This window comes from Tursiops truncatus, chromosome 2, assembly GCF_011762595.2.
Source record: "Tursiops truncatus isolate mTurTru1 chromosome 2, mTurTru1.mat.Y, whole genome shotgun sequence".
In the NCBI taxonomy this organism is placed as follows: Eukaryota; Metazoa; Chordata; class Mammalia; order Artiodactyla; family Delphinidae; genus Tursiops; species Tursiops truncatus.
Genome location: NC_047035.1, coordinates 75,596,428 through 75,606,545, shown reverse-complemented (window position 1 = coordinate 75,606,545; position 10,118 = coordinate 75,596,428). Strand labels below are relative to the sequence as shown.

The window sequence follows — 10,118 nt, the reverse complement described above, 5'->3', positions numbered from 1 at the left end:
CCTACATCCGGCAGCTTCGGAGACGGGCAGGGGCTGAGGGCTGGCCGTCGGCAGAGCTAGGGTTTCCCAGATGCTGTCGCCGTGCCCCCTCCCACAGTGCCCAGGTGCAAAGTCCTGAGACTTGGAGCGCGCGCGAGAAAGGGGTTGGAGATGATGAGTCAGAAGCCCAGAGCACTTCTCATCCCCCACCCCCGGGGCCTACGCGCCTGAGGAGGACGGACTGGCTGGGCAGACGGGTGGACTGGGCAGGAAGAGGGAGGGACACGGCGACCCGACCTAAGGTTTCCCGCCTCTTGCGAGCACGCCGGTGTAAGGAGCCCGCGTTGCCGCCACCCTTTCTCTCCAAGGTGGGAGCGGGACTGCGCAGGCTCAGCCTCTCGGCAGACCAGCCGACCTTTGATCCCAGCTGCGGGGCGGTTGCTGAAGTTCTGGTTTTGCTCAAACCCCACCGTTTATGATCTTTGCAAGTGTGCAAGGATGGCAGGCTCAGGTGGGCTTGAGACAAGCCCAGGAAAACGGGGGCACCCTGTAGCACCAGCCCGACAGCTTACTAGCGGCTAGAAAAACTAGAAGTTGACCAGAGCTGCAGTACTAAGAGAACTCACCCCAAATTCACATAGTGCCCAGGATGGGTGTGCGCCTCACACTCATTTTTGTTCCCACTTGAGAAGGCTTCTTTCCCTAGAGAATGCTGCTTCTCCGGGCTTAGCCAAGCCCAGGCACCAGTGAGGAAAGAGCGCAGCCTGGCTGCGTTGCCCTGACATTGCAGTGGCGCCAGCGGCAGCTCCTTTCTGTTTGCGACACCTTGGGTAATAGTCGCCCTATGACAAGATTGTGTGACTATTAGTGGGTGGGGACAGTTCTGGGATTAGGCTCTGGAATGGTGAAAACAAGATCTGGGCCTCCCCCTTCTCCTCCTCCCAGTCTAAATGCCAGAATAATGGAGAGCTCATCTGTGAAGGACTCAGAATGCTTTCTTCAAAATCAGAAGGTGGTGGTAGCTGAGGAAGCTGGGGGTAAAAATCAATTCATTCTCACTGTCTTCCACTTAGGAGCAACAGCTTTTAGTGATATGATCAGATGTCTAGAAATTGCATTTTAGTTCTTGGAGAAGTTCAGTCACCACGCAGATGAACCTTGTATCAGGTTAGGCTAGGTTATGCTGTGGTAACAATGCCAAAATCTCAGTGGCCTAAAACTGCAAAGGTAACTCTCATACTACATGTCTAGGGTAGTCTGGCAGGCTGCTCTGCTCCTTGTAGGTGATTCAGGTAACCAAGCCCATGGAGTGCCACCATTTTGAGATCCTATCGTGTAACCATGAGACCAATACCCCCTATCCCCACCCCCTTCCCCAGTTGTGAAGTAAGCATGAAGAATTGTTCATGGGCTCTTAAATGCTTCTGCCTCAAAGGGATACATATCACTTCCACACACACTTCATGGGCCAAAGCAAGTCATACAGTCGCACGCAATTTCAGGATGGTTAGAAGGGCGATCTCTTCATATGCCTGGAAGGGGAGTAGAAATACTTCATTAAAAGAAGGGGAAGTAGTAATTTGCAATGATTCTTGAACAGCTTAGCAGTTGGAATTCATCCATTCCAGCAGTTATGCCCATATCTACTTCTTTGGTTTTGTTCCATGAACCACTAAAATGAAGTTCTTTTTTATTTATTTATTTATTTTTGTTTGTGTTGGGTCTTTGTTGCTACGTGGGGGGCTTTTTCTAGCTAGGGTGAGCGAGGGCTACTGTTTGTTGTGGTGTACGGGCTTCTCATTGCAGTGGCTTCTCGTTGCAGAGCACGGGCTCTAGGCGCATGGGCTTCAGTAGTTGTGGCACGCAGGCTCTAGAGCGCAGGCTCAGTAGTTGTGGCACACGGGCTTAGTTGCTCCGCAGCATGTGGGATCTTCCCGGACCAGGGCTCGAACCCGTTTCCCCTGCATTGGCAGGCGGATTCTTAACCACTGCGCCACCAGGGAAGCCCCTAAAATGAAGTTCTTAATAGAAATTTTCCGCCCAGAATAATAATGGGAGTCAGGAGATCTAGACTCTGGTTTTGATGTGTAAATTTGGGCAAGTCAGACCTCTCTGAACTACATTTTGCTTAAATGGAGATTATAATATTTACCCTCTCTACCTTACTGGAGTACCAAGGCTCAAATAAAATCACACATGAAAAAATACTTTAAGACTATAAAGCACTTCAGAGGTTGAAAGTAAATTGCCTATAGGGACGAGAAGTGGTGTAAATGAGTGAAGCAGATTAGGTATGAGTTAATAGGGCGTGGTGGGAACTATGGCAAACTAGAGAGCCCACATTCTGTTTAAAGACTAACTGCACTCATCTCTACCCTATTGCCATGTGGGACTGTGGGCTTGGTATTGCCATTGTTCCAATTTTCCTATAAAAGTCAGAAATTCTGACTTTTTAAATGTGAAATCTTCTGATTTTAAAATGTTGGTAACTGATTTTTTAAAAATTGAGGACCAGATTTGGCCTATAGTCCTTCAGTTATTGTCTCTCCATTATACAAACATACGGTAGAAATTCAGGTTTTAGATATGCAATATGGTTCTTGTAGCCCTTGAGACCTGTTCTGAAATTCAAGAGTCTTGGAGAGACTTAACATTAGGTTCTTAAAACCTTTTTTTATCATATCCCTCTCATATTGGTTCTCAGGGAGGGGGCATTTTGCCCCCAGGGGTTATTTGGTAGTTTTTGGTAGTGACAGCTTTGGGGGGAGGAGGAATATATAACCAAAGGAGCATTAGGTGATAAGTTGGAAGATCAGAGATTTAGCCCCAGTACTACTGATCCCCCTTTCCTGTGCATTATCCTCTGCCAACTGCAAGTGAAGACTGTGTGAGACTTGGCCTGTGGGCCTCATTATGCCCACCCCCCATCCCACCCAACACTGCCTATTGCCAGAGTCCCTAGCTGCTCCATTCTGCTTTGCTGCAATGCTGCCCAGCAACCTCTGTATCTGCCCCTTCATCAGTTTGGCAGCCTCTGTGAAAGTCACTGGTATTTTACTTGAATTGCTGCCCATTGGAACTTCACAAAAAGAAGTGACTGTGACAAGGTTCCTGCTGACGTCAGTTTTTAAAGGCCTTGACCCCTATCCGTGCTTTAAGCATTGGAGAAATATGTGGCTTCATATGCAGCTGAATTCTGTGGTGGTTGGGAAATTCTCCATGTTGATGAATTTTACCCTCATTTCTTTGAAATTCAGTAATGTATTCTGGCCTCGAATACATGATTATAGACAAGTGACCTTTCCCCAGTGAAATATCTGCTTTTGCAGATGGTTCAGGTTTTGTGTCCTGGGCTGTGTCCTCTGCTGCCATCTCGTGGCCTCTTTGCTGCCCCGGTCGAGGTCTCACAAAGGGCCTTCCCGCAAGGTAATGGCGTGTGTCATCGGCTTAGTTGGAGAAGGAGTTTCTGCTCATTGCGGGGCGTGCTCCCAAATCCCTCCCCTGCTGTGAATCCACCTGGGCGGCCACACATGCCGCTTGGTGCGTCTCGAGTAGGCTGGAGGCACAGGGCCCTTCCGGGTTATTCTCAGCCCCTTGGGCCTCTGTGTTATGCAATCCTGGACTTCAGCCACGAAATCAGTACACTCAACTATCCAGGAGTAATCGGAGCTGACCTCGCCTGCTTGGCCTGATGAATGCCCCGCAGCCTCTCGCCACTCGCCATCCGGGGCTGGGATATTCTTTAGCTTAGTGAAAAGAGATGATTACCCCGTCAGGTTTCTGGATTTCGTTTTCTTGTCTAGGCCCGTTTTGGGTTGCTTTGTGTACATGCGCTTCATTCTTGACTTGCCCAGCGGTGCTGCCTCAATTTCGATGTTTGATTGCTGGATTGAGCAGGACGGTGGCAGTGTGTCACTGTTAGGCAGTGTCTCCTATAAATATGACAGGATCTGAGCACTGTAGTGATCAGAGGTCCATCTCCAGGGCACAGGGAATCTAGGAGACTGCCCTAGTAGCTGGGTTACTGGTGACTGAGCAATGAGTGACTCATGCAGGAGGAAAGGCAGGAAAATTTTATTTGGTGCTAATTTTTTTTCATTATAATAATGTGTTTAAAACCTTCCAATTGTTAAAGTAAACGTGTAGAACTGTCCCTTAGTTGTTAACCCCACCTGTATGCTTTACACATGTTTGGCTTCTTCTGGAGAGCCCTGACTCTACCAGGCCCCCCTTATCCCTAACCCCAGAATTGGAGGAGGAAGGGGAAGAGGAAGAGGAAGGAACAGAGGAGGAGGAGGGGGAGGAGAAACCGCTGCCTTTAGTGTTTGTTTTAATCTGCTTTTCCCTGTATAAAAATTCGGGGGGGCGGCGGGGCTTCCCTGGTGGCGCAGCGGTTGAGAGTCCGCCTGCCGATGCAGGGGACACGGGTTCGTGCCCCGCTCCGGGAAGATCCCACATGCCGCAGAGCGGCTGGGCCCGTGAGCCATGGCCGCTGAGCCTGCGCGTCCGGAGCCTGTGCCCCGCAACGGGAGAGGCTGCATACATTTTTTCAGCCATATTTATATTTTGTGTTGCATGTTATTCTTGATTCTACTTATCATCTGAATCTTTGGTTTATTTTTCTTATCAGAAACTTTTCCTGTGTTCTGTCCAGAGGGAATGAGTCGTCTTTGTTGATTCTTGTTTGTTTTTCCTTGCTTTTATAAAGTTTTCTTGTTTATAATATTTTTCCACAAGTCCAAGCTCCCCAGATATGATTTAATTTGTTTTTCTTCTTAATAATTATGTGCTCACTTTATAAGGAAGATGCTCGCTTTATAAGGAAAATGCTTTGCACCCACTCTTATGCTTTAGGTAAAGTGAGAGGACTCAAAGTCATGGCATAAGAGAAACAGGATTGATGTCTTTGTAAATCTCAAAAATAATTATGAGGAAGAGAAGCTGTTCTTTGTGAACCTAAGAAGTGAAGCTGGATCCAATGGTTATGTATTATAGAGAGGCCAGTTTTAGACCAAAAAAGAGAAACTGAACACCTTTCAGAAGATGAGCTGCTTTGAAGTTAGGCTGTCAACCTCTGGGTCTGTTTGAGGTGTTTTGTGCAATGCGCTTCTGCACAGATAGGTTGTTGAAGCAAGTTTTCAAATATCACCTGAATGGTTGGAATAGATAACCTTTAATTTCTCCTCCAACACTAAGATTTGGTTTCTCAGCAGTGGTGGTGTTTTTTTAGTAGACCCATCCATACTCTCTAATCTGAATGACCGGTGCTGGGCGAAAGTGTAAAGTATTCCTCTAGTCCCTAGAACAGAGTTTATCAACTGTGGCACTACTGACATTTGGGTCAGATAATTCTTTGTTGTGGAAGGCTGTCCCTTGCATTGTAGGATGTTTAGCAGCATCCCTGGCTTCTAACCACTAAATAAATACCAGTAGCACTCCTCCCCTTAAATGTGACAACTAAAAATCTCTCCAGACATTGCCAAATATCCCTTGGGGAGCAAAATTGCCCCGCCATAGGGCATGAAAACCAATGTCCTAGAGAGATATGATCAGAAAGATTTCAAGAACTTAGTGTTTAACTTCTCCAAGATTCTTATATTTAAAAAGAACCTACAAAGACCTGCAAGAACCATATTGCACACTCAAAACCTTAAATATTCTCTTTGTGCCCCCATTCTCCCTTCTGGATTTTCCGTCATTTTTTTTTAAATAAATGTATTTATTTTTTGTTTATTTACTTTTGGCTGCATTGGGTCTACATTGCTGCACACAGGCTTTCTCTAGTTGCGGCGGGCGGGGGCTACTCTTCGTTGTGGTGTGCAGGCTCCTCATCGTGGTGGCTTCTCTTCTTGCAGAGCACGGACTCTAGGCACGCGGGCTCGGTAGTTGTGGTGCACGGGCTTAGTTGCCCCGCGGCATGTGGGATCTTCCCAGGCCAGGGATCGAACCCGTGTCCCCTGCATTGGCAGGCGGATGCTTAACTGCTGCACTACCAGGGAAGCCCCTGAATTTTCCATCTTAACTGGTGTTATCACTTGGTCACATAAGCTGAATGCTAAACTCTTCCTCATTTCCTGTAGCCAAGTGCTCACCACACTCTATAGATTTTCTTCCTGCTCTTGAATCAGTCTTCTCCTCATCACCACCATCCTTGCCCTAGTTCAGGCCCCCACCACTTGTCACCTACTACAGAAAAAGCTTCCTAAATAGTTTCTGTGCTTCCAGGATCATCCTCCTGGAGGATCTTACACATAGCCACATAAACATGACCACATAGCTTCCCTGCTTAAAAGCTCTTCAGTCATCTCCGTCCTATAAGATCAGCTCCAAGCTATTTTAAATGGTGCAATGATCCCTGTGATCTGGCCCCCGCCTTTGCAGTGTCATCTCCACATGACCTCCCTTGCACTATACTCTTCAGTGACAGCAATCTGAGGAAGGTGGCATTGGTGTGCAGCCTTAAAATTTTGTTTTAATTATTAATTAATATGTATGAGAAACACTTCCACCCCATCTTTGAGCTTTACCCTCTCCCTCTTTTTTCTTTTTGATTAGCCCAAGGATGATGATGATGACAGCAATGACTCAGTGATGGGCGGGGTGGGGGTCAGGGCTGTTTGTTGCTCACATTAATAAGAAGTCAGAACAATTAAAATACCAGTGATAAGTCAAAGCCATGTCATGTCAAAATAGCTAAGTCGGGCTTCCCTGGTGGCGCAGTGGTTGAGAGTCCGCCTGCTGATGCAGGGGGCGCGGGTTTGTGCCCCGGTCCGGGAGGATCCCACATGCCGCAGAGCGGCTGGGCCCGTGAGCCATGGCCGCTGGGCCTGCGCGTCCGGAGCCTGTGCTCCGCAACGGGAGAGGCCACAGCAGTGAGAGGCCCGCGTACCGCCAAAAAAAAAAAAAAAAAAAAAAAAAGCTAAGTCAAAACATCTCACTTTGGCACATATGTTTCTTTCTTTTTGGACCTTTAGTAATATTTATTATTGCAATTACAAATAATGCTGCATTGAACATTCCTATACATGCATCTTTTCATACATTCATAGTATTATCAGCAGGTTCAATTCCTAGAAGTAGAATTCTTGGGTCAATGGCACATATGTTTCTTACTTCTATGCCTTATTCAAGCTGTTGTAACTGGTCCTAACCCCATATTGCTAACTGGTACTGTTTCTTTAAGACTCAGCTTAGTCTTCACCTACTTTGGGAAGCTTCCCTGACCTCTCCCACCACCACCAACACTGTACTCTTACAGTGCTCTACACACAGTTCTATACGTATTGTGAAGAGGATCAGAATGCACCACCCCAAAATGTGCCACATTGGCATGGGGATTGTTTTTATTGGGAGACAAATAAGAAGCAGCAAACTCAGAAATTGCTCTCTGCCTTCCCCCTATCTGAGTAAAAATGGGATGTAAATTTCCCTTTGTGAAGGTCTTCCCCGCCCTCTCTCATGGCAGGAGGAAGAAAAACAACCATTAAACTGCAGACAGAGAGTCAGCACCATGAATGGGTCTATACAAACAAACCTTACTAAAATCACACTTACCTTCCATCACTTTCCCCTATATACTTACTTTCCTGCAATCTACGACCCCTAGGAACCCAAAATGCTTTTCCTTTGTCTTGTCACTTCTCCACAATTTCTCACCCTTTGTTAAAATGGTATATAGGACTTTGCTGGTAGCACAGTGGTTAACACTCCGCCTGCCAATGCAGGGGACACGGGTTTGAGCCCTGGTCCTGGAAGATACCGCATGCTGCAGAGCAACTAAGCCCGTGAGCCACAACTACTGAGCCTGCGTGCCACAAGTACTGCAGCTTGAGCACCTAGAGCCCATGCTCTTCAACAAGAGAAGCCACTGCAATGAGAAGCCCGCACACTGCAATGAAGAGTAGCCCCTGTGCAGCAATGAAGACCCAATGCAAAAAAAAAAAAAGTTATATAATACCCTGTGTCTAATCACCCCCGAGCCTTCATTTCTTTTCTGTGAAGATCCTCTGTATACATAAAAATTGAAATATTAACATCAAGTGAAATGTGTATGCCTTTTCTCCTGTTAATTTGCCTTTTGTCAATTTAATTTGCAAGCACCAGCTACTAAACCAAAGAGGGTAGAGAAAAGTTTTTCCTTCCCCTACAATTGAAATTATCATTTATGTGCCCACCTTTGAAGAGAGAACCGTGTTTTATTCATCTTTATAACCCCAGAACCTAGCTAAGTGAATGGCATAAGGAGACATTCAATACATGTTTACTGAATGAATGAATAAATTAAATCAGAAGGAGTCTACTCAACACAGAAACTCCTGTGCAACATTCTGATAGTCATTCAGTCTCTGCTAAAACATTAACAGTAATGGTGCTACTAGAGAAAATTACTCAAACATGGCAGCTGGTGCCACAAAAAATTCATGATCTCAAACTGCAACTAGATCCTAAAGGCAACCCCATAATACTACTATTGGCAGTTCTAAATTTCCACAGCTTCTACTTCAAGTTTTTTGTATTGTTTTGTTTTCAGTAGTTATTCTAAAGTGCATCTGGAAGAATAAACAAATGATAATGAAAGAAAAGGAAGGAAGGAAGGAAAGGAGAAAGAAGGAAGAACGGGCTTCTAACAAGAAGAGTAATAAGGTGAGACTTGGTCTATCAGTTATTAATGTGTATTATAAAGATGAAAAATTAAAACATTATGGTATTGACATCAGAATAGACATGAATGGAATAGAATAGAGTCAAAAAAAGAGCTCAAGTATATACAAAGATTTAATATATTTTAGTAGCACTATTTCTTATCTGTCAGTTAATCATAAACTAATTTTTTTCAATAAGTGATGTTGGAATAACTGCATAACTATTTGCACTAAGTTACACTTCTATCATACTCCATGCACCAAAATAAATTCTAGACTTAAATGGAAAAAATCAAAACCATAAAAATATGAGAAGAAATATAGGTAATTATATAACCTGGGGCAGATGAGAACTTTTAGATATAACACTAATAGCAGAAACTAAAAAGAAAAAGATTGATTTTACATTAAAATTTTTAGGCTTTCTATAAAAAAAATTACAATAAAGATAAAGTTCAAATGTAAATTTAAGAAAGGATGACTGAGAGTAACATATAGCTAAAAGATTGTTAGTATTAATATTGAATCTTTTCTTATAGAAAAACTGATAAAGACAAAACAGCCAGTTTACCAAATAAAGAAATTTAAATGGCCAATAAATCTATGAAAGATGATATATATTAATAGTAGTTAAATAAATACAATTTATTTATATTTTTGGCTGCACCTTGCAGCATGAGGGATCTTAGTTCCCCAACCAGAGATTGAACCTGTGCCCCCTGCAGTGGAAGCATGAAAACTTAACTACTGGGCCACCAGAGAAGTACCTAAATAAATGCAATTTAAAACAGTAAGATGCCATTTTGTGCCAATCACATTGTTATTTTTAAATGCATAAAACCCATCACTGGTGAGTGTGCAAGGAAATAGGCACTTTCTTATACCTCTGATAGGACGGTAAATTGGTACAACTGTAATGGAAAGCAATTTAACATCTTGTATATACAGGTTAAAAATTATCTACCCTTGGCCCAGCAATTCTGCATCTAGGAATTTTCTGCAGGAATACTTTTGGACATGTATAAGGAGTTACCTATTGAAATGTTCAGTACAGCATTAATTTTTCAAGTACAAGCAGTTCTAAATGTCTAACAATAAGGTAGTTGATCTTTAAAGTATAATAAATGTAGAGATTGAAATATTATACTATACTATACTGGCATAAAAAGACTAAAAGATGTCCATGGTATATTCCTAAGTGGAAAAAAAAAAAAAAGCACATTGCATCATTGCATCCAGTTAAAAAATGGCAAAAGTCTTGAATAGACATTTCTCCAAAAAATTTGCAAATGACCAAAAAACACATGAAAATGATGTGGCACATCATTAGTCATTAGGGAAATACAATTCAAAACCACAACAAGATACTACTTTACCACTTCACAGCTACTAGGAGAGCTATAAAAACAACAGCAACAAATGGAAAATGACAAGTGTTGGCAAGGATGTGGAGAAATGGAACTCTCATGTATTGCTGGTAGGAGCGTAAATGCTGCT

General features: G+C 43.8%; 1 protein-coding gene across 3 annotated transcripts in view; it reads left to right on the top strand.

Moving 5' to 3' along the window:
- TMEM253 (transmembrane protein 253) overlaps positions 1–10,118 on the top strand; it is a 67,080-nt gene that overhangs the window by 4,651 nt on the left and 52,311 nt on the right. For 2 of the 3 annotated variants that reach the window (XM_073800672.1, XM_073800671.1), the window contains exons 1-2: positions 13–1,016; positions 8,510–8,622. In XM_073800672.1, coding sequence (XP_073656773.1) covers positions 881–1,016; positions 8,510–8,622 — 249 coding nt within the window. In that variant the 5' untranslated portion in view covers positions 13–880. Of the gene's footprint in view, positions 1–12; positions 1,017–8,509; positions 8,623–10,118 lie in introns of those variants that run through there. The other variant, XM_073800670.1, reaches the window with a different exon arrangement.